Source organism: Neovison vison, chromosome 12 (genome assembly GCF_020171115.1).
Source record: "Neovison vison isolate M4711 chromosome 12, ASM_NN_V1, whole genome shotgun sequence".
Lineage (NCBI taxonomy): Eukaryota > Metazoa > Chordata > Mammalia > Carnivora > Mustelidae > Neogale > Neogale vison.
In genome coordinates this window covers 24398072-24422815 of record NC_058102.1, presented here as the reverse complement: position 1 = coordinate 24422815, position 24744 = coordinate 24398072, and the positions used below count along the sequence as shown (strand labels likewise).

Below are 24744 nucleotides of genomic sequence, written 5' to 3'. Positions count from 1 at the left end.
AGCATGCTTGAATTGTTTCTTCTATCTTAAACATTACTGCTTTGTTTTTTTTCACTGCATACAAAACCTTATGCTGAATATTTTAACACTCAGTGCAGGTACTTTTTTCCCCCTTATTTCCTCAAAATATAGCCTAGTATCTTAAAATTTGACAATGCTTAAAAAATAAAAATGGAAGCAAAGATACTTTCGTGCTGGATGCACAACATTAATTATGTGTTCTCTCTCTGTTTTGTTCCTCACTTTTAAAAGCTCTATTACTGACAGTGACTTGAGCAAGCTCTGTGCTTTGAATGTAAATTGAAATGAAGGGAGACTGTTTCATGAATAATGTAAATGTGGCCTACACACTATTCCAACAATTCCACATTCAGTTCCAGATGATTTCCTAAAGAGAATTTGCATACTCCTATTGCACTTGCCGTAGCAACAAATACTGCTGCACAGAGCCATCATAGTTTGGTCTGCTACAGCATTTGTCTGCCAAAGCCTCGAAGGACAGAGATAACTGTGCCAAAATTTAACTGTTAGTGTTTGTACTTATTAATGCTGAGAGAATTTTAGCTTCATGTGATAGTCATCTCAAAAGTATTTCTTATTTAAATCCTACATAAGACATCTCCTCTCCCCCTTTTTGAACTTGAGCTTTTGTCTGACAAAATAAGGGCTGAAGGAGGATAATTCCCAGTCTTGTGGGATAGGAGTAGGGAGAATGAGAGATGCAAGAATTTTGGGGTGGTGGGTGGTCATACAGTTGGCACTTGAAGATTGAAATGTGGTTCTTTCAGTTGGTTCAGTATAAGAAATTTCACTGAAATTAAAAATTTTCATCCAGAAATTCCCAAGCCCTCAGCTGGTGAGTTGATTCCTGAGCTGTAACGGGGACAAGCCCTTGGAGGACCAGCCACTTCTGAGCACTTCTCAGTATTAGGGATTCTGATTCTGTGGTAGTTTTAGAGTTCTAGTCTATTGTAGCATACAACAGAAAGAGAAATTGACATGGAATACCTGGGCTTTTTCTGGGGTCGTCCTAGAGCAATCTAAACTACTATTCATATAGGATCTAGACATTATGGCTACCGTTTGTTATTACTGTTGAATCCCTACTCTGTGTTAGGTATTGTGTGAAGGGCTTTGCATATATAATGCTCAATGTAGGTGCCTTATGAGGTAGGTACCACCACCATCATCATCATCATCATCTGTTCAGTGAATGCCTACCATTTATCAGGTATGCTGCTAAGCACCTTCTTCACATATTGTCTCATTTAATCCTCATACCATCACTTTGAGAAAGGTGCTATTATTGCCTTCACCTTAAAGACGACAAAGCTGAGGCTCAATGTCTCACAGAGAAGTGTTGCTGAGGCCAACACTACACTGTACTGCCTTTCAACCACTAGAGTGATGCATGCCTGTTGACTAAATTTAATCCTGTCATGACCCATCCTATTTTGGTTCACCCACTCAAATGGAGGAGCCATGTTGGGGGGTTAATGGTTTTTCAACATGACTCTATTCCTGAAGATGTCCTGAAGACCAGGACTGACCAGGGACTTTCCCCAGATCAGAAACACAGGTCAACAGTATAACCTTAGGGAGTGGAGGGAGGCAAGATTTCTGAAGGCTCTTTTCCTAAAGACAAGTCACAACTTCACTTTCACTTGTGGTTTAATCTGTAGTTTCTCCGGAGACATTTAAAACTGTATGGTACTCAGCAAACATAAGAAAATATGGTAGAATCTATTCATTTAAAAAAAAAAAAAGTTATTTCTGTTTTATTTTACTATAGAACTGAAATAGTTTAGTAAAATTTTGTGGATTGAACAATTATTGTCAAATTATTCCAGGTACCATTAGGTGAACCCGAAATCCAAACTTTGAAATGCCCGTCAATGTTGTTTCCGGTCAAGAGTACAAGCTGACATAAATGATGCTGCAGTGCCATCCTGTGGCCGAGCTGATAAACCGTGGGTTTTTCCTGCTCTGTACCTGAGCCAGGCTCTTGCTGGGCTCTTTTAACTGGGTTTTTCAAAAAATTTTTTCCCCTCTGAAGACAACAGATGACCGAAATCCCATCAACTTTTTTTTTTTCTAAATTAATATTCTTCCGAGATTTTAGGAGCAAGAAAAAGGCTACAAATTAAGATTTGTTGTTGTTTTAGAAATGGCTTTTTCATCTTTAAACCTGACAGTTTTTCAAAAGCCTAAGTAGAATGCTCAGTTTCCAGAACTCCCCCTTTGTCAAGGCTGCCCCATGTAGTGGAGGGAACACTGCTGTGCTTGGGAGTCCAAAGACCTGAATTCCAGCCCCAGCTCTGTTGCACAAGCAGTTTGGCCTCTTAGAGTTAAATTGGGTTACTTTTAAGGTCCCTTCTGGCACTAAAATATGTGATTGGCATCTTTTATTCTAAGTCTGCATATGAACCCAAATGTAATATGAGCAATTAGTGACTAAAGCTATTTTTATTTTGAAATGTGAAATTTCTAATATCAGGGATTCCAAGGGGTTTTGAAAAGATATGTGAATTTAAAGGGGAAAAATTTGTACACGATTTGATCCCATACCCCCACAAACCACAACAGCCCATATGCAAAAATCCACAGCAGGGTTTTTGGGCAACAAATGGGAGAAAATTCATTTGGATGACTGCTAATTCCATCTCAGTTCATAGCATGGCAAAGTTAGCATACAACAACAACAACAACAACAACAACATGAATAAAGCAACCCTGGGCCCACTTAGTAGAGATGTATTCCAGAACCAGGGACTGAAAGCTTCATTTTATTGTGGAGAAGTCATGTACCCCAAAGGACATTGGCAGCTTGGAGCAAAACCACAGGAGACTAACCATCATGGAGGAGAGAAGTCAGTCCTAGGAGATCTAAAAGCATCCAGGGTTTGTTATCCTGGAGAGAGAGATGGGGAGAAGACAGGATGCATAGGTGGTTTTCCGATTCTTGGAAAGCTGTATGTTGGAAGTGGATTTGGGGTGGTTCTGTGCTATTTCAGGATGTGTAACTAGGACCGGTGCACTGGAGGTATATCAAGGTGGATTTCATTTCAGATTAAGAAAGCACTTTTCATGTTTTAGAATTGTTGCTAGAGGTGAGAACTCTTGGTTTGGAAAGGTATAGGACATTTGGTGGTGGTGCCAGTGATATTGGTAGGGATGAAATTAGACTGACTTTCAGCCCTTTGGTTCTATGATTACTTAACATAGTTCCACATTTAGCATAATTAACTAGAGTTTTTTTTTAATGAAGGTCAGTCAACATATATTTATATAATATTTATCATTACATGCCAGATAGTTTTAGGAGATGGAGATATGGTGGTGAACAAGACAGACAAGGTCCCTTTCCTAAGTGATTTTATATTCTGGTGGGATGAGCTTTGTGGATAGCAAAGAATATTATAATTTTTTGTCAAACTCTGCTCTACTTCTAGCACTCTCTTTTCCTTTGGAATCAAAACTGACTAGATAGTGGAGAATTCTGGCCTTTCAGATTTCTTTCTCTTATATGTGAAAGCTGAGCTGCTTGCACATGTGTTGGTCGGACTGTCTTTGAAGGCTCCAGAGATGGTAATAGGGTCTGAATGTTACCGGTGTTTTATCTATTTTTACTATTAAATGCTATGTCAGTCGGCGGGGGTTGGGGGTTTGCTTCATGCCTATGAAGCTCCCGGATCATTCTGATGATTTGCCTTTCCAAGAGTTGACTATTACAGACATATTTTTCCTTAATTGTTTCCTCAATTATTGAAGGCCAAATTTGTTATAGGAAGAAGGACTTTATTCTGCTGTCCAAGTTTATTATCATTATTTTCCTGAGAGTCTCAAAGACTTGTTAGCTCTCCCGCGTTGGTTCTGCTGACTTTGAGGTTGTCCACTGAATTCATTTACTAGCAGTTGGAGATATCTGCTATGTACCTGGGATTCTTCCAGGTGCTGGTGATATAATAAAAAAGTGCCATTCTTTACTGAGAGATTACAGTCTAGCTTTGGAATCACACACATGTGAGCATATTAATGTCACTGAATGTAATGTAGATATGTAGGTAGAGAAACATCTATGTAAATTACCTCCTACACTGCTGGTGACACTTGAAAGATATTAATAAAAACCAGTTGAGTTCATAGCACTTTAGGAGCTAAGAAGCAAGACATTTAAAATAACTAACTTGAGATTTTGAGTTCTTTAAATTAATCCTTTGCTTTTTAAGTGCTTCTTTTCTCTTGACTCACTATTTATAGTATTTTTGGTTTAAGCAGTCAGCAGCTTGTGCTCACAACTTATAATTAGATTATATTAGATAGAAATCATCATTGTTAGCTTAAACTGAAAATACATTCGAGTGTCCTCTTTCTTCCTCAGGCCTTAGAGTACCTCCTGTGGGCCAGCATGTGTATGGAATGCTCGGTCCCCCTCCTGTCTGTCAGATACTTGACCTGGAGAGCTACTCTTTACACGGCTGTCTGCCAGTGCTACTATGACTGCCAAGCTGGCATTCATGGAGAGGTGGGCCGCTTTTCATTCTCAGGATTCCAGTTTTTAAAGTATAAGTTATTTAGTATTTTCTTCTTCAGATGTCCAGCAACACAAACACAAACGGACAAATGTAACCTAAAGAATTGCATTGGGACGAAGACACAAGTCCCAGGGTTTATTTGCAGAAATGTGCTTCTCCATTCTGTGTTCTCTTGTTCTACATTCTGCTCTCTCCTTTCTTCTCCATTCACTTCCGTTTCCTCTGCCCCTGTTCTGAACAAGATATCGGATACCTTTCTCATTGGATGCTTTTATGCAGGTCACTTTCCTTCCCTGTTTAGTTTTATATTCTGTTTCCCTACAGTCCATTTGTCTTGCCTTTCTCTGCTTCCAGCTGCCGTTTGTTTAATATATGGTATTTCTTGTTTTTCTTCTTTTCCTCTTTATCTTTTAGACTGATTACTTGAAATATAACTTAGGGGCTTCTATTAGCCCTTATGGTAAATCTGTGTCAGTGAGAAAAAGGTGCCTTCTCTATAGTATATGATACCTGGCTTGTCACTGGATGAGGGCTTGGTGAGAATCAGAAGCAGGCAGCCCTTCCTTCAGGCCAGCACATCCCTGCACCAGAGTGTATGGTCTGGTGAGTGCAGTGGGGGGTGGATTGCAACCCTCACTGAACCTCTTGACTGGAAGTCTTGAGCAGGACAGAGCCTTCACACTTGCACAAATCTTCTTTTCACATCCTGTTCTCAGCCATCGGGCTGTTTAGCTGCTTCTTTACGTTAAATGTTCCCTGTCTAAACTTACTCTGAATGGCTGGATTGTAGTGGCTCATCCTGAATAGCCTTATACAGCCCTTGGGGGTACATTTTCTAGCCCAGAGTACATTCTAGAAACTACTCACCATGCATGTATAGTTAGTTACAATGTACTAGTGGTGGTGTGTTTCTGTAGCTGTTAAAATTACCAGGGAATGGAACATATACACAGTTTGGACTGTTTGATTCCTATTGGAATTCTCCCTTGTTGGAAAACTTAGCCCTTCATATATGTTATTATGTCTAAAAGGATCTTCATGAAAAATTATAAGTTGTAGATGAAACATTCCAAAGAAATGGTAAAACAGATGACATAAATTGAACTGTAGAAAATCATAATAATGGAGATTTGATTAAATAAGCAGATCTCCGTCCTTCTTTCCTTTCTTTCTTCTTTCTTTTCTTCCTTTCTTCCTTCCTTTCCTCACATATTAGTAGATACTTCCTATATGCTGGGTACTAGAGATACAAAAATAAATAAGACCATATGAGGACCTCACGATTTAGTGGACAAAGTGAACAGTTGACTAGATAGTACAGGATGCCTTAGTAAGAAGGTCAGTATTTCAGAGAGGTGTGTGTGTGTGTGTGTGTGTGTGTGTGTGTATGCGATACCAGTGAAGTGATCATCTATATGAAGCTACAGAATTTGGCTTTTCTTAAAAGAAATACAGAATTCTGTCATTTTCTTGATTTGTAAAGTTAACATATTTGACAGCTTATTAACTTTAGACCTGCAGAATATTGGGATGCTTGTAGGAAATGATCGGTGGGCTATTTATAGTGTTATAAGGAGTTAGCATCAACCTAGAGTTTAATTTACCAATTAAATCAAATATCTGGGAGAATAAAACCTGCTGTCTTGATACATTTTTAATCACTATACTCTCATTTATTATGAATTAAATTTATTTTAATTGCATACAGGCATTTGCTCGGCGTGCTTTAGCTAAAATTGATGAGTTAAGGCAACTGGAATTAATGAGTTCCTCACAATCACAGGAAGAATCCAGAAGACATTATAGAGAGGCCACAATAAAGGTATAAAAATTTCATGAAATGAAAGAGATTTACTGTACTATATAGTTAAGAACTTAGTATTAGTGCTTGAGAAGTGCATCCCATTGTTGCCTCATATATAATTCTTTTTTTTGAGACAGATGGCAGTGATGATCTTCAAAAGGGGAGTATTTGAATCTAGAAGAAAAAGCAAAAGTGTCTTTAGACCAAAGATAAGAGTTAACCTGAGGGAAGCTCAAACCGTAAGTCTAGGAGTATTTTCTCTTGTTCAGATTCTTTTTGCAGGATATTTGTGTTATACCTCCCATCTTTGAAGCTTGGTTACTCAGTATTAAATCCTACCCCCTGTTCTCTGCACCAGTGGCAAATAGAGGAATGCCTTCCCACTGTGGACACAGCCTCACTCCATTTGTACCTTCCCACAATCCCAGTTTTGTAACTTTAATGGGCAAGATGCAGAAGAAGAGCCTGGGAAGGGTTCAGATGTGGACTTGAGTGGAGACATGGAGGCCTTTGTCTTTGACTGGACGGTGTTAGCTTAGTGGGCTTTGAGGTTGGAGAGAAGGTGGAGACACCTTCTCTCCTTAGCTTCAGACTTTACCCTTGGGAGTGTTTAAGAACTAGGCTGCACTGTAGCAAAAACAACCCCCATATCTCAGTGGCTTAAAATAAACTTTATTTCTAACTAGCATCATGGTTATGATAGTTCATAGGGGGCTCATGACTGCCAGTAAGAGTCAGATTGAGCAGAAGCCCTCATTTTGAAAGTTGGCATTGTTCTGGCATAGGAGATTTGAGAAAGCTCTGGAGAATCTTGTGCAGGCCATAATGCCCAGCATGGAAGGGACAGTGGTCTTTTCTCACATGTCAAAACTCATCATATGGCTCTCCTTGCCACAACTGTGCTTGATCAGCAGCACTAAGGGCTGTCAGGGAGGAAGACTGGGGTATAGTTATACCTTCTGGGGTTTTCTTTTTTTTTTTTTTAGATTTTTTTTTTTTTTTTTAATTTATTTGAGAGAGAGAGACAGTGAGAGAGAGAATGAGCGAGGAGAAGGTCAGAGAGCGAAGCAGACTCCCCATGGAGCTGGGAGCCTGATGTGGGACTCGATCCCGGGACTCCAGGATCACGCCCTGAGCCGGAGGCAGTCGTCCAACCAACTGCGCCACCCAGGCGTCCCCCTTCTGGGGTTTTCTGCCCTTTCTCCCCCCTGCCTTGTCCTTCTCCCACTATCTTGTCCTTGACCTTCTGAATCTCAGTATCCCTTAAGGCCCAGTTCATATTTTCTTAAAAGCCTTCCCTGACTATTCTAGATGGTTGTAAATTTCTTTTGTGAACTTCTTGGTAGGGCCTGAAAATTAAAGTGAAGGGGAAGCTGAGCAGTTTTGGACAGGAGGGTAGTAGAATTTTAAAACCTGGAAGAAATTTAAGAAATTTCAGTCCTGGTTCAGTCCTGTCCTATTATTATACATGGGAAAATAAAGCTCAGAGTACTTAAGTTATGGCCTCAAGGTGACAAAGGCAGCTGCTGGCCATGCTGCAACTAGACCCCAGGATGCTCGTCCAGTGCTTTCTCAATACTCCAAAAACTGCTGCTTTCTTCACTCATTTCTTCTTACATTTAGGATAAATTATTTTTCTTTTTTCTAAAATAGATCATAATATCTAAATACAAAAATTTGGGGGGCATGCATGGTGGCTTTCTATTGCTACTTAGTGTGACTGTGGCATGTTGACTGCTGAGCCCAGACGTACATTTCATATATCCTTTTAAAATCATATCCCTTACTGACCAATGGTGGATAGTCAGTGGGGGCGGTGACTTGCTCAGTCATGGACAGTTTCTTGGATGAGCTGTGGAACTGCCCGCATCTGGTATTGTTGAGCAGTAACAGCCTCTGGCATTTGTAAGAAAGCAATGGGTAGGTTTTTTTTTCTGACTAGCAATTTTTTTTCTCTGAGCAAGCCAAATTTAAGTGTCCAAAGCTGGAAGACTATCATTAATTAGCATATTATTATGCTTTATAATCATCCTTCTATAAAAATTAAGTATATTTTCAAAGAAAAACATTTCAAATTCCAAGAAACATTATATTAAAAACACATCTATTTCTGGTTTCCTTTAAGGTAATTATTTTATGGAAAGGTCTGGTGGTATATCTTTTAGTTTAGTTGGTAGTTTCTATAGGGAATAGTCAACATACCCTTTTTTTTTTTTTTTTTTAGATTTTATTTATTTATTTGAGAGAGAGAGACAGTGAGAGAGAGCATGAGCGAGGAGAAGGTCAGAGAGGGAAGCAGACTCCCCATGGAGCTGGGAGCCTGATGTGGGACTCGATCCCGGGACTCCAGGATCACACCCTGAGCCGAAGGCAGTCGTCCAACCAACTGCGCCACCCAGGCGTCCCTCAACATACCCTTTTTATAAAGTCATAGTATATTGCCTTGACATACTTTGCAGAATGTTCTGCTTTATATGTATGAAATAATTTTATGTGTCTACAATAGAAAGTACTTGTAATATTAAATCTATTTTATAAAACATTTCTGAATTTGGCAGTCCTTTGCGAACTCACAGTTTATCATTTTGACTTTCAAAGGATTCCTTTAAAGGACTACTAATCCATACTAATAATGATTGACTGTTTAGTGATTCATTCAATAAATATTTTTATAGTACCTGCTATATAAACAAGATAGATAGGAGATAAATTTTAGTGGAGGAATTACATAATAAATAAGTATAGTAATTATAGTTTGTGGTAAGTATTAAAAAGGAAATAACGGTAGAGTTTAAATGAATTACTTGTAAAGCCCTTAGAATGTTTGTGGTGTGTAGAAGGTCCTCAGGAATATTAGTTATTACTATTATTTATTTTCACTCATTCATTTAACAGAATGTATCAAATCCCTACTGTGGTTACAAGTATGGTAGAATATACAAGAGCAGTCATGGTTCTGTCTTTTTGAATGGCCTTGGAATAATGAGCAGGATTTGAGTGTATAGGGAGGAGAGGCTAAAACATTCTAAGTACAGGACCAGAGCATGGTCGTAGCTTAGAAGCAGGAGCAAACAAAGTTCATTGGGGGATAGTGAGAAATTAAGCTTGACTGGGCTAGGTATATTATATTGGATTAACATAATACATTAACATGATAGCATAATACATCTCAATTAACATAATATATCTCATGGAGTAGATGTCATAGATGCCATGTCTGTTTAGAAGTGGAACAGACTATCTGGATCATGTCATTTAACTTCTCATCCATCCTGATGTTTTTCAAGATGGTCTACCATACTCTATGCAGTATTTGTACCATAACTTGTCAAATATTTTTATTACTATTTAAAATTTTAGTGGTTTCCAGTTCTTTATTATTCTAAATATTGAAGTAATCAACAGCTTCAATATACTATTTTTTAAATTTCCTGTGGACAAAATTAAAGATGCAGGATTTGAATCAAAGGATACAGTCACTTTTTTTTTTTTTTTTAAAGATTTTATTTATTTATTTGACAGATAGAGATCACAAATAGGCAGAGAGGCAGGCAGAGAGAGAGAGAGGAGGAAGCAGGCTCCCTGCTGAGCAGAGAGCCCAATGCGGGGCTCCATCCCAGGACCCTGAGATCATGACCTGAGCCGAAGGCAGCGGCTTAACCCACTGAGCCACCCAGGTGCCCCGGATACAGTCACTTTTATTTCTCTTGATATATATTCCAAAATTGATTTCTGAAATAGCTATGCAGAGTACAGCCTGCATGTACCAATTCACTACAAGTTGTTACCGTTTTGCTGTTTTTTTAAAAAAGATTATCTATCTGTCTATTTACTTGAGAGAGACAGAGGGAGAGAAAGAGAGAAAGAAAGAGCAGTGGGAAGGGCAGAGAAAGAGGGAGAGAGAGAATCTAGGACAGAGTCTGTGCTGAGTGCAGAGCCTGACTTGGGGCTTGATCTGGCAACCCCGAGATCATGATCTCAGTCTAAATCAAGAGTCAGATACTTAACTGACTGAGCCACCCAGGCATCCCTCTCTACTTTTTGAATAATTCAGTTTTTATCAATGGCTTGTCATTTTAACTTTTTCTTTGATCCAACTTTCCCTGATATTTGTGTTTACTCTTGTTATTTCCTTTTTCTGTGAATTTTGCCTTCCACAGTTTTGACCATTTATCTACTAGTGATTTTAATTTTTAAAATATATTTGAAAAAAATATATTTGAATGAGCTCACCATTTTTTAAAAAAAATTTTATGTATTTATTTGACAGACAGAGATCACAAGTAGCCAGAGAGGCAGACAAAGAGAGAAGGGGAAGCAGACTCCCTGCTGAGCAGAGAGTCCGATGCGGGGCTAGATTCCAGGACCCTGGGATCATGACCCTAGCCGAAGGCAGAGGCTTTAACCCACCGAGTCACTCAGGCATCCCTGAGCTCATCATTTTTATAGACATTAATATTTTGCTTGTCATGCTTGGCAACCCATTGTTTTTTTATTGCCTTTAATCTTTTTTATAGATCTTTTAAATATTTATGTTTTAAAATCTTTTACTTGGTATTCATCTACAGTTTTGATAAATATTCTGCTTCACTTTTTGCTAGTTTTTCTATGGTATTTCTAAAAGCAATTTAAGTCTAATCTTTGGTTTTTATAAGTTCGTTTTGAATGCTTCTAATTATTAGAAAATTTATAATGCTTTCAAGTATAATTTTAGAAAGCTCTGTTTTAACTTACAGTAAAAATCTTAGAAGAAACCCTTACGTCTGTTAGTAAAGAGAGGCTAGGGCATGAAGTTCAAGTTTATTGAGGTTTTTAACCTATAAGTTAACCTATGGATTGAAAAGTCATAGAAGCTAATGAGTAGAGAAGTTGGTTGTTTGGGGAAAAATACTCCAAAGCAGTTTTAACCCTGTTTATGTTTTTCTGTCTCTCTGACTTTGCCCCAAGATGGAGAGGAACAGGGGAACCATGGGGAATATGAGAGGTACCTTCTAACTGATATGGAGTCTCGAAAAGTTGACCAGAGCTACTTCTTTTATTTACTGGTAATCTAAATACAGAGAACAGATTTTTGTCTGAAGAATAGTGTAGTGGCAAGTCATAGGCAGGAGGAGAAATCATTCTGGGATGGTACAACGCTAAGTGGCTGGGAATTCATACAGGGCTCTAACAGCCATTAGCATATTAGTGTATAGCTGGTCAATTCTTCTTTCATTAACTACCACAAGATCAGCTATTTATACTGTAAAATATTGTTTCAAATTTGGGTTTAAGGATCTTCTGCATTAGAATTTCCTGTGGTGCTTATGAAAAGTGACCCACTGAATCTCAAGATTTGGTCTGTGAATCTAAAAAGCACTCCTGAGAAATTCCTAGGCAACCGAAGTTTGAATATCAGTTCCTGAAGACTGTAATTAAGGTAACACAAAGCATATGGAGATTGATGTTGCCCTAATAAAAAGATAGAAATAAACAAACAGCCTTTTATTGCTGCCTTGGAAACATGGACATAAAGCAATAGCAGTCTTTGATGTAATGGTGTCATGACATCAATGGAGTCTGGAGAAACACCTTGGAAATTAACACCATAAAAGTAGCCATCTCATTGACAGGCCAGCCACCCTCTCTTTTAGCATTAATGAAATATGCCTTGCTTATCTTTGCTTATAATATTAAACACTGTAGAACTCTAAAAAAGTGGACTGTAGTTTTGTTTTTTTTTTATTCCAGTTGCCATGGCCACGTACTGTCACAGAGCGGTTGTTGGATGAGATGTTGGATAGCACTGCATCCCGGTTTCTGGCCGTCTTAGAAGCTCTTTCTGACTCAAATAGGCGCACACTACAAACTGGATCTATTGTTACAGATGAAGTAGAAGTTCGTGATGTTGTCTCAGAACTGTTTATGGCAGGAAAAGAACTTTTAATAAGTAAATAATTTGTTAAAATAATATATTATGGTATAACATGAAAGACAAAAATTTTAGTATAGTATTCGACATATAAGAAAATGATACCCGGGGCGCCTGGGTGGCTCAGTGGGTTAAGCCTCTGTCTTCGGCTCAGGTCATGATCTTGGGGTCCTGGGATCGAGCCCTGCATCGGGGGTCTCTGCTCAGCAGGGAGCCTGCTTCCCTCTCTCTCTCTGTCTGCCTCTCTGCCTACTTGTCATCGCTCTCTCTCTGTTAAATAAATAAATAAAATCTAAAAAAAAAGAAAAATGATATCCAGTTTTTTTTTTAAAGATTTTATTTATTTACAGAGCGATATCACAAGTAGGCAGAGAGGCAAGCAGAGTGAAAGAGAGAGAGAGAGAATGGGGAGGAAGCAGGCTCCCTGCCTAGCAGAGAGCCCGATTCGGGACTCGATCCCAGGACCCTGAGATCATGACCTGAGCTGAAGGCAGAGGCTTAACCCACTGAGCCACCCAGGCAGCCCCTCCAGTTTTTTAAATCTTAAATTGAGGAATCTTATTAAACAAAACTAATAATTTAAATAATTTATGAGATTTTCTTTTGGATTTGCTTAGGCGTATAATCATTACCTGTGAATAATGACTATTGTATTTCTCTCTTTCTAGTTCTTAATCTTTTAATTTCTTCTTTCTCGCAATTCTTGGCTTATTGCATTGGATAAGATCTCCAATAAAACATGAAATGGAAGTGGTAATAGTGGATATTCTTGTCTCATTTATGATCTCACATAGAAAGCTTTTGACATTTTACCATTAATTTTGATGTTTGCTGAAGGATTTTTTTTTAAAGATTTTATTTATTTATTTGACAGACAGAGATCATAAGCAGGCAGAGAGGCAGCAGAGAGAGAGGAGGAAGCAAGCTCCCTGCTGAGCAGAGAGCCTGATGTAGGGCTGGATCCCAGGACCCTGAGATCATGACCTGAGCCGAAGGCAGCAGCTTAACCCACTGAGCCACCCAGGCGCCCCTGCTGAAGGATTTTTTAAGATAACTTTTTGTCCAGATTAAGGAAGTTGCTGTTATTCTTGGTTTGCTGAGTTTTGTTTGTTTTTAATTATGAATAGTTGTTGAATTTCATCAAAAGACTTTTCTGGATTTACTGAGTTGATTGAATGGATTTCTAGTTTATTTCTGTTAATGTGACAAATTACATTGATTGCTTATCTCATTGTTAACCACTATATTTTTGGAATAAATCTAATGTGGAGGTAAGCATTATCCTTTTGATATATAATTTGATTTTGTTTGCTAATATTTATTATTTTGCTTCTGTTCATGAGACAGATTTTCCTTTCTTGTAGTGTCCTTTTTAGGTTTTGCTTTCAAGGACATATTGAGCTCATATAAAGAGTTGAGAAGTACATAAACTCTCTTTCTCTCTTATCTGAAAGATTTTGTGTCAGACTGTTGTTATTTCTTACATGTTTGATTGAATTTACTGGTGACGGCATTTGGAGTTGGAATTTTCTTTGTGGAAAGGTTTTTAACTATGGATTAAAAATTTCCCGTACATATAAAATGATTTAGGCTTTCTTTTCATTAAAAATATCTTCTATTAGTTTGTTAAATAGGACTTGAAAAAAATTTGATTTTTGATCCAATATTTTCAAATTTTCATAAATTTTTTTAAAGATTTTATTTAAAACATAAAATTATTTAAAATATTTCATTATAATCTTTTTTTTTGGAATATTTAATTAATTAATTAATTAATTTGACAGACAGAGATCACAAGTAGACAGAGAGGCAGGCAGAGAGAGAGAGGGAAGCAGGCTCCCTGCTGAGCAGAGAGCCTGATGTGGGACTCAATCCCAGTACCCTGAGATGATGACTTGAGCCGAAGGCAGTGGCTTAACCCACTGAGCCACCCAGGTACCCCTTCTTAATGTTAATAAGATCTGTAGGTATCTGGGCTCCTCTTTTTCATCCCTAATAGTGGTCAGCTTGCCTTTTTCTCTCATCAGTTTCATCAGGAGTCTACCAGTTTCATTAGTCTTTTTCCATGAGCAGTTTCCATGAGCAGTGTTTGTGTTTATCCTCTCTATTGTATATTATTAGTTTTTGCTCTTTATTATTTCTCTTATCCTACTCTCTTGGATTTACTTTGCTGATTTTTAAAGTTATTGACTTGGAAGCTTAGATCATTGATTTTTCAGGATTTATCCTTACTTAACATATGCATATTAAGACATTTCTCTCTAAATGCAACTGTAGCTATATCCCTGGAATTTTGATTCATCATATCTTCATTATCATTTATTTAAGAATATTTTCAAATTCCCGTTGTGTTTTTTTCTTTGATATCTGAGTCACAAGTCAAAAAACATGGAGATACGCTAATTGTCTTTCTGTATTGATCTCTAGCATACTTATACTGTGGTCAGAACATATATTCAATTTGATATTCTTTGAAGGTTGAAATTGTTAAGTTGTGGTTTATGGCCTAACTTGCCAGTTTTGGTAAATAGTTTGTATGTACTTGAAAAGACTATATATTCTTTCATTGTTGGGTACTTCGCTTTATGGATAAGTTCATTAGGTAAAGTTTGTGAATCACATAGTTAAATCTTCTCTATTCCTACTGATATTTTTTGGTCAACTGGTTTTGTAAATTGCTGGAAGAGAAGTGGTAAACATCATCTGCTTTGCATTTCTGTTGGTGTGGAATTGATACAGCATAGGGTATGTGTGTATTTTTGCTGTAGCAGATACTGTTTTCCAGAATGATTTCTTTTTTAACCAGTTTATATCACCGGCAACATTTTATGAGAGTTCTAATTGCTCTAAATTTGGACACTTAGATGTAAGATTTGTCTTTTCATTTGTCCATTCTGGTGTGAATTCAGTAAATTCAGTAGTATTATGGATTTAATGTACATTTCTCTGATGAACTTCAACTAATGAAGTTGGGTACTTTTTCATACATTTCTTCACCATTTGGATATCCTATTTTTCAAAGTACCTGTTCAGCTTCATTGGAGGAGGTCATCAAGATGATATGACCACCAGTTAGTTCTTGAGCTGGACCCAGGCATTTGAAGGCCTTATACTCCCCATCTTCCACCCCACCCAGTCTTTGGTGTGTATGTCCTACCTACTATTTTTATACTAGCAGTGGTTTCAAGGATGTAGCCTTGTGAGAGTAAGGTGTTGTTGAGACCAGGTGGATGGTATACATGACTGAACCCAGTTAAGTCTTCTGTAGAAGAGAGGCAGGCAGAGAGAGAGAGGAAGGGAAGCAGGCTCCCTGCTGAGCAGAGAGCCCCATGTGGGGCTCAATCCCAGGACCCTGGGATCATGACCTGCGCTGAAGGCAGAGACTTTAACCCACTGAGCCACCCAGGTGTCCCTCCTTTGCTTTATTAAAACTACCACTTACCAATCTGGAGTGGTCTGCCTCATTTTCAGTCTCTCTTTGCCCTCTGTGGTTGGGGGCCAGTTTGTGAACCATCTTTTGTCAATTTTTCTATTGGGCTATTTGCATTTTTCTTATTGGTTTGTCGGAATACTTTATAGATTCTGGATATAAGTTCTTTGTTGAATATATGTATTGCAAATACCTTTTCCCACTTGGTGGCTTTCCTGTTCATTCTCTTAATTATGTCTGTTGAGGAATAGGAATTCTTAATTTTAATGTAGTCTAGTCTATCAGTATAGCCTTTATAGTTAACCACTTTTGTGTCATATTTGAGAAATCTCTGTATTGTAATGTCATAAAGATATATTCCAATGTTTTCTTCTAGAAGCTTTATTATTTTCCCTCTCACATTAGATCTCATTTTGTTTTTGTTGGTATGAGGTAGAGATCAAGATTTATTTCCATATAACATCTAGCTGACACAGCACTGTTTATCGAAGAGTGTTATTCCACTGTTTATTCCTTTCCTCATTGACTAAGTATCCTTTTGCCATAAACGAAGTGACTATACATGTGTTTTTTTATCCAGTATAATTACTTTGAGATGTATCCGAGTTGTGTGCATTAAAATAGTTCACTTCTTACTGCTGAGTAGTAGTCCAGGGTATGGGTGTGTCACTGTTTGTTCGACTGTTTACTCACTGAAGGACATTTGAGTTCTTTCCAGTTTTTGGCTCTTAGGATACAGCTGTTATGAACATGTGAGTACAGTTCTTTGTGTGCATATGCATTTTTACTTCTCTGGGATAAATGCTCAAGAGCATAATTACTGGGTAAGTGTGTATGTTGTTTTGTGGAAAACTGCCATATTGTTTTCCAGGTTGGCTGTACCATTTTACATTCCTACTCATGATGTATGAATGATCCAGTTTTATAATATCCTCGACAATATTTGATGTTCTCACAATTTCTTTTTGCCATTCTGAGAGGTGTCTAGTGATATGTCATTGTGGCTTTTCCCTAATGGATAATGATGCTGAACTTCTTTTCATGTATTTATTTGCCACCTTCATATTCTATTTCTCTTCAGTGTCTTTTGCCCATTTTCTAATTGGATAGCTTGTTTTTTCTATTGAATTTTGAGAGTTCTTTGTTGTATGTTCCAGATACCAGTCCTGGTCATTGTTTTTTGTTTTTTTTTAAATATTTTATTTATTTATTTGACAGAGAGAGATCACAGGTAAGCAGAGAGGCTGGCAGAGAGAGAGAGAGAGAGACAGAGAGGGAAGCAGGCTCCCTGCTGAGCAGAGAGCCCGATGTGGGACTCGATCCCAGGACCCTGAGATCATGACCTGAGCTGAAGGCAGCGGCTTAACCCACTGAGCCACCCAGGCTCCCCTGGTCATTGTTTTTTAAGACAGTGCATACACTATTAAGCTTTTTCCTTCATCTTTCCCATTTTTCACCACTTCTATCTAAATTCATTTCTTTTTGCCCAAAAACAAACTCTAAGATCTTTGAAATAATTTAGCTAGAAATAATATTTTGCTTAGAAGTTAGTTTCTATTAGAATTTTGAAGACACTTCTCTGTAGTCTTATATATGGTGTTGAGAAGTCTCTCAAGGTTTAAACCTTATTGTTTTACAGTTTTAGCTTTTACAATGTCTTTTCCTATGATGTTCTTACATGTTGTTATACTTGGTCTAGAGGAGGTTTGGTAATACAGGAGGTACTTTGAGGTCTTACATCTTTCTTTCATTTTTTATGTTACTTCTTTGTTCCTTCCCCTTATGTTTACTTTTTCAAAATTCTCAGGGCACCAATGTGGCTCAGTCAGTTAGGCATCTGACTCTGGGTTTTGGCTCAGGATCTCATGGGTCATGAGATGGAGCCCTATGTCTGGCTCTGCATTCAGCAGGGAGTCTGCTCGAAGATTCTCTCCCTTTGCCCATCCCCCCTTCTCTCATAAACAAACAAACAAACAAACTAAATAAATATTTAAAAACATTCTCTGAGGCGCCTGAGTGGCTCAGTCAGTTAAGTATCTGCCTTCAGCTCAGGTCATGATCTTGGATGGAACCCCACATCAGTTTCCCTGCTCAGTGGGGAGCCTGCTTCTCCCTCTCTCTCTGCCATACCCCTGCTTGTGCTCTTTTGCTCTCTCTCTCAAATAAATAAATAAAATCTTAAAAAATAATTCTCTGAGGGCCTTAAAAGACAGATGTTAAAACATCCACTCTCTGTATCTTATTTATTCATTTAGCTATTTACTTATTTATCTATTTATTTAAGATTTTATTCATTTTATTTGTTAGAGCGAGAGAGATTGAGAGAGCACAAACAGGGGGAGCAGCAGGCAGAAGGAGAAGCAGGCTCCCCGCTGAGCAGGGAGCCTGATGTGGGACTCGATCCTAGGACCCTGGGACCATGATCTGAGCTGAAGGCAGATACTTAACTGACTGAGCCACCCAAACATCCCTATTTTATTATTTTAATCTCTTTATTCCTTTCTGTTGCCTTCTGGGAAGGTTTCTCGATCCAGCTTTCTAGGTTACTAATTTGTTCTTTGGTTCTTGCTATTCTATTCCATTCATCTATTGAATTCTTTGTTTCAACAATAAAATAATTTATACCTAATCTCTATTTGATTCTTTTTCACAGCAATTTATTCTTGCTTCATGTTTTTAAAATCCTCTCTTATTTCCTTGAGAGGATACTTATTAAGCTTTCCTATTTTTCTGCTTCCCTTGGTAAAAGATGTTTTCATTAGTGGTCTTTGTTTCAAAGTATTTGTGTTTTTAACTTTATTTTTTCATGAGCTTACCTTCTGTTGCTCTGGAGCAGTCAGCTGACTTGTCCACAGTATCTACCTGGAAAGGGAGGTGAAAGCCTAGACCTTAGCATGTGTACTTTTAAGTGAGTTTCGGGGGTGTGTGTCTGTCTGTGTCACTGTGTGTGTGCATCCTCACCTGTGCATGCTGATCTGTAGGCAGGGAGGGAATTTCTCTGCCACAGCTTGGGCTTATCCTCTCCATGAAGAAAATGATCTCAGATGAGATTTCCTTCATCCACACTTGAAAACTTACCTTCACTTATACCCATCCTTTCCGCTGTCTCTCATTAAAATGGAAAGAGTGTTCTTTCTCTTCTTTTGAAGTCTTATAGCCTAACATTTCCAAACTGCCCCTTTCTCCCATGTCCTCTTTCAGCTTCCTCCCTGTATTTCTTTCTCTTTTTATAGTCAGGAATTGTCCATTTCCACTGTTCTAGATTCTTTCCTTCTTACTTATACAGTCTACAGCCCTCTGTCCTCAGCCCTCTGAGAAAAATGTCACGGACAACTTCCTTTTTGTTCAATCCAGGGGTCTCTTCTCAGTGCTTTTCTTCCCTTACACTCTAATATTTGTTACTAATGAATACTCCTAGAAAGGAGTTTAGAAAAGCACTCTTCTCTGCAGCCTTTTCTCTCTCTGCCCTTCTCTTACATGTTGGGGGTCCTAATTCTCCTATCCTAGACAGCTGTACATTGCCCATGGCTGCTTCTATTGTTTACTATGGATATGTAATGATGACTCTAAAGCTGTATCCCTATTATAGATCTGTTTCCCGAGCTTTCAGTTTGTAATATCTAGCTGCCTACTTGACTAGTTAACTCTTGCTAATTCTCTGTGTTTGAGATTCCATGTTTCTTTGGCTGGACATCCTTGACCACTCTCCCACCATAAACCCATGTTTGATGTCCTTCTTATTTGTCCCCATAACACCCTGTATTTCCCTGCCAAGATTTCTTGTTTCTCCATTAGAGTATAAGCTCTGTGAAGGCATGGATTGTATTTGCTTCTTTTCCCTTGTTTCCCTTGTGCCTAGAAGTATCTGTTAGTTAATATTCAGTAAATATGTCTTTCCATGAATGACATTCAAACCTCTCTCTTTCCTTTTCTAGTGTCAAATACTGGTGCAGATGGAATGCTCGATTTTCCACAAACATCCCTTTTGCAACTTACTGTAACAGGGAAAAATGTTATTTCTATAGAGGCTGCTGTGAAATTTGTAAAATTGGCTTTTACTTATGAGGAATGGAGTTTATTTGACTCTTTAGCTGGGCAACTTATTGATTTTCTCCAGGTAACATATACAAAATCAATGATTTGTTTTTATTTTGTTAAGATGGCTTTGAATTATTAATTAACTTATGGGATAAACTTCTCTTAGAGGCAGGATGATCCAGAGTCCAAGAAAGCAGAAAAGGATTTAATTCTTCTTGTTGCAATAGAACCCTTAATCAACATAAAGAGAAACAAAGGTTTGGTCTTTCCCATGGAAAACTGTAAAGGACAGTCAGCTCAAATTTATGTTAAGAAAATTATTTTTCACGGTGAGTATTTATTTACCTTTTTGGAAACTTAAAATTTCGTCTGATAAAATATACTCTCTAGGCGAAGTGAGAAAGAATATTCAAGGCAGAGGAAACAGGAAGTGCAAAAGCCCTGAGGCAGAAGTGTGCTTGGTTGTTGAAGGAATGGCAAGGAGGCACATGTGTCTGGAGTGCACTGTTGGTGCTGGTGGAATTTGAGAATGTGGTAGGAAATGCAGGCAGAGAAATAGCTGGGTGCCAGATCCTGCAGGCTTCTAGACCTTGTAAGGATGTTGGGTTTTATTTTATGTAATGATTCATAGTAGATGAAGAAGGCTCCATTTAGCTGCTACCTTGTTGGTAAATGAGAAATCAGCAGGCAGGGCAGTAAATCAAAAGCCATCAGTTCACTTTGGCAAGGCAAGATTTGGTGGTCTCCCATCTTTTTTCAGTAGGAGCAGTTTTTCATTCCAACATTTTAAGTCTTAAAAGTTATTGTGTATATAACTAAAATCTGCACCCTCTATATTTAGACTGGCAAGAATAATTTAATCCTGTGGGGTTTTTTTTATGTTTTATAATGTTCTTAAGGCATTTCAAGACAATTCAATTACCAGACAGTGATATATATATTTTTCCTAGTGGTTTCTGAATAGATATTTTTGTTATTTTATTTCAACTGCCATATTTTACATGTGTTTTAATATTTTAAGCCTTTTCAATTCTATTTTGAATGTAGTTGGTATACAGATCGCAGACTAATGATAATAGTTTCTTTTAGTTGCATTAGAGCCCACTGAGATTAGTTTTCATATAGAAATATCTTAGTGACATGAAATATTTGCCCAGATACCATTTATATCATTTTGTAGAATTTCAGTATTTCTATGCTTTTCTATTTGAAATTTTGTAATTTTTTTGTTTCATTTTTTTCTCTATTTTATGAATTAGATTCTTGTGTGAAGACTTGTGGGTATTCAGAAGACATTTTCCATTTGGCAGCAACCTTGTACTCTTGTGTCTGTGACTCTCCCCAGGTGAAATTGCTTTTTTGGATACTTTGTAATAGTGTTGAAGGAGGTTATTGTACCTAATTTAAAGACAGATTTAAAATATCACAGGAATTGCACCTTGCCAAAATTCTATATTGTTTAATCATTAAATAAGGGGTTGAGTCATAATCTGACTTCTGATTTTAAGTCTGTTTTGATAATAATCCATTTTGTTCCTTTTTGGAAAATTCCTAGGCTAGCTATATTTCTAATAATGAAGGAAATGAGGGCACCTGGGTGGCTCAGTTGGTTGGGCAACTGCCTTAGCTCAGGTCATGGTCCTGGAGTCCTGGGATCAAGTCCCACACTGGGCTCTCTGCTCACCAGGGAGACCGTTTCTCCTGCTGACCTCTCTTCTCTCATGCTCTCTCTCTCTCATTCTTTGTCTCTTTCTCTCAAATAAATAAAATTATTAAAAAAATAATGAAGGAAATGAGGCAGTTATTTCAGTTAGAGTTAATATTCTTAATGAAATACTGCTTTCTAGTCCATGAGTACAGTGCTTGGTTATTATTTGGATTCACTTTGCACTCAATGGCCAGTAGAGATGATGGTTTGTGGGTATGAATGTCTAAGTAACTAGAACATCACTGGTGTTAAAACTGAATTCCAGGGATCCCCAGGGCTTTGCCGAAGTTCCCTCAGGAGCTCAGCTTTGGGTAGTAACACCCTAACCTGTTTTTATTAGGTTTATATACAATGCTGAAATAGAATTTCATTTGAAAATTTGGCTTTACTAATTCTGAAAACCACAATGATAGAGCATTTATTAAGTTTTGTTCAGAAAAGTGAAACCACAGTAAGGGACTTGAGAAGTTCTACTGTTTAATGTTTTTTATTTCTTCTGGGTTTATTAAATATTTGTGACAGGTATTTAGTTTTTAAAAGAAAGGTATTTGATAGCAAATATAATGATTATAGTAGGAGAGCTAAATAAATTTTTTTTTTCATTTTAAGTTTTTATTTAAATTCTGGTTAGTTAACATATAGTGTAATATTGGTTTCAGGACTAGAATTTAGTGATTCATCACTTACAGATAACACCCAACATTCATCACAACTGTGCTCCTTGATACCCATTACCCATTTAGCCCATCCCATGCTCTCCTCCCCTCCATCAACCCTTAGTTTGTTCTCCATAGTTGAGGGTCTCTTATGGTTTATCTCCCTCTCTCCTTTTTTTTTTCTTCTTTCCCCTATGTTCATCTGTTTTGTTTCTTAAATTCCACATATAAGTGAAGTCATATGGTATTTGTCTTTCTCTGATTGACTTATTTCACCCAGCATAATACACCCTACTCCATCCATGTCATTGCAAATGGCAAGATTTCCTTCTTTTTTTGGTGGCTAAGTAATATTCCTTTGTATATGTACCATATCTTCTTTATCCATTCCTCTGTTGATAGACACTTGGGCTCTCTCCATAGTTTGGGTATTGTTGATAGTGCAGCTAAACATTAGGGTGCATGTGCCCCTTAGAATCAGTATTTTGTATGCTTTGGGTATATACCCAGTAGTGTAATTGCTGGGTCATAGGGTAGCTCTATTTCTAACTTTTTGAGGAACCTCCATACTGTTTTCCACAGTGACTACATTCCCACCAGCAGTTCTCCACCTCCTCTCTAGCATCTGTTGTTTCAGTGTTGTTTATTTTGGTCATTCTGACAGATGTGAGGTGGTGTCTGATTATGTATTTTATTTGTATGTCCCTGATGTTGAGTGCAGAGCCTAATGCTGGTGATCTCAGGATCCTGAGATCATGACTTCAGCCAAAACAAAGGGTTGCAGGCTTAACCCATTGTGCCACCCAGGCACTTGATATATCTTTTTTATAATGCCATTTGATACGTGATATATGTTTATATCCCAAAATAGAAATATTTAGAAATTCATTACTTTGTATCTTACTTTTTGTTTGTTTTTTAAAAGATTTTATTCATTTATTCATTTGAAAGAGAGAGAGGATGAGTTGGGGGAGGGGCAAAGGCAGAGGGACAAGCAGACTCCACACTCCACACAGCCTGACTGGCAGCTCCATCTCATGACCCTGAGATCAAGACCTGAGGCAAAATTAAGAGTCTGATGCTTAACCAAGTGAACTACCCAGGCACCCTTGCATCTTCCTTTTTTTTTTTTTAAACTTTATATTGATATATAATATATAATAAAAAAATTTTATTAGTGTATAGCTCAATGAGTTTTCATAAATGAAACACATCCAGTTCAAGAAATAGAACATGTCCAGCACCCAGTAGCTCCCCCTGTGTCCCTTTCCAGTTACTAACCCTACCAAGGGTACTCACTGTCTTGACCTTTTACTCATCGGGTTAGTTTTGCCTGTTTTTTTGATATTGTATGTAATTGGATACAGGAAATATGGATGGTCCCTGTCTTAGGATGATTCAGCCTAAGATTTTTCAATTTTTTTTTTTTTTTTTAAAGATTTTATTTATTTATTTGACAGACGGAGATCACAAGCAGGCAGAGAGGCAGGCAGAGAGAGAGGAGGAAGCAGGCTCCCTGCTGAGCAGAGAGCCCGATGCGGGGCTCGATCCCAGGACCCTGAGATCACGACCTGAGCCGAAGGCAGCGGCTTAACCCACTGAGCCACCCAGGCACCCCAGATTTTTCAATTTTACAATGGTGAAAAGCAATACACATTCACTGGAAACCATACTTTAAAATGTGAACTTTGATCTTTTCCCTGTCTGGCCATATGCAGTATGATACTGTCTCATGATGCTGGGCAGCAGCAGCCACAGCTCCCAATCAGCTATGTGATCATGAGGGTGGATGACAGACACACAGCTATTCTGGTTTTCACTTTCAGCACAGCATTCAATAAATAACAATAGTTATTGTGTTAGGGACCTTAGTCCTACTGTAGGCTAATGTAAGTGTTTTGAGCATATTTCAGATAGGCAACACTAGGCTATGATGTTCAGTAGATTAGGTGTATTAAATGCATTTTTAATTAATAGTATTTTCTATTTGTAAGTCAAGGGAGACCTCTGTATACTTTCAGTATCTTCTTTCAATTGATATTGTTTGTAGGAGTCATCCTTGTTGTTGTAAGTGGTTGTTTATTGTTCATTTTTACTGCATAGTATTCCACTGTATGAATAGACCAAAACTTATTTATACTTTCTTCTATACTTAATTTCTTCTTCTAGTAACATTACCTGTATAACCAGATGCAAAAATCTAACTTCAATAGCTTTCTCTGACTCTCTGAGGCCAAACAATGCCCCTGGAGGAAAAGTCTATCCTTTCTCACATATTTAATTTCTTTAGTGTGAGAAAGCCATTCTGGTCCACTTTAATAGCCTAGAGCTATGGTGTTAATCCAGTATAGCTCCTACCCAGATTTTTTTTTTAAGATTTTATTTATTTATTGGACAGACAGAGATCATAAGTAGGCAGAGAGGCAGGCAAAGAGAGAGGAGGAAGCAGGCTCCCCACAGAGCAGAGAGCCAGATGTGGGTCTTAATCCCAGGACCCTGGGATCATGACCTAAGCTGAAGGCAGAGGCTTTAACCCACTGAGCCACCCAGGTGCCCCTGATTTTTTTTTTAAAGTAGGCTTCACTCCCAGTGTGGAACCCAGTGCAGGGCTTGAACTCACAACCCTGAGATCAAGACCTGAGCTGAGACCAAGAGTGGGAGG

General features: G+C 37.9%; 1 protein-coding gene across 1 annotated transcript in view; it reads left to right on the top strand.

Moving 5' to 3' along the window:
- The window catches only part of CFAP54 (cilia and flagella associated protein 54), a 322605-nt gene that overhangs the window by 22629 nt on the left and 275232 nt on the right, over positions 1 to 24744 (top strand). The window contains exons 6-12 of the mRNA XM_044227472.1: positions 4382 to 4525; positions 6244 to 6357; positions 6477 to 6578; positions 12070 to 12268; positions 19616 to 19797; positions 19885 to 20047; positions 20978 to 21063. Of these exons, the coding sequence (XP_044083407.1) occupies positions 4382 to 4525; positions 6244 to 6357; positions 6477 to 6578; positions 12070 to 12268; positions 19616 to 19797; positions 19885 to 20047; positions 20978 to 21063 (990 nt within the window). The remainder of the gene's footprint in view (positions 1 to 4381; positions 4526 to 6243; positions 6358 to 6476; positions 6579 to 12069; positions 12269 to 19615; positions 19798 to 19884; positions 20048 to 20977; positions 21064 to 24744) is intronic.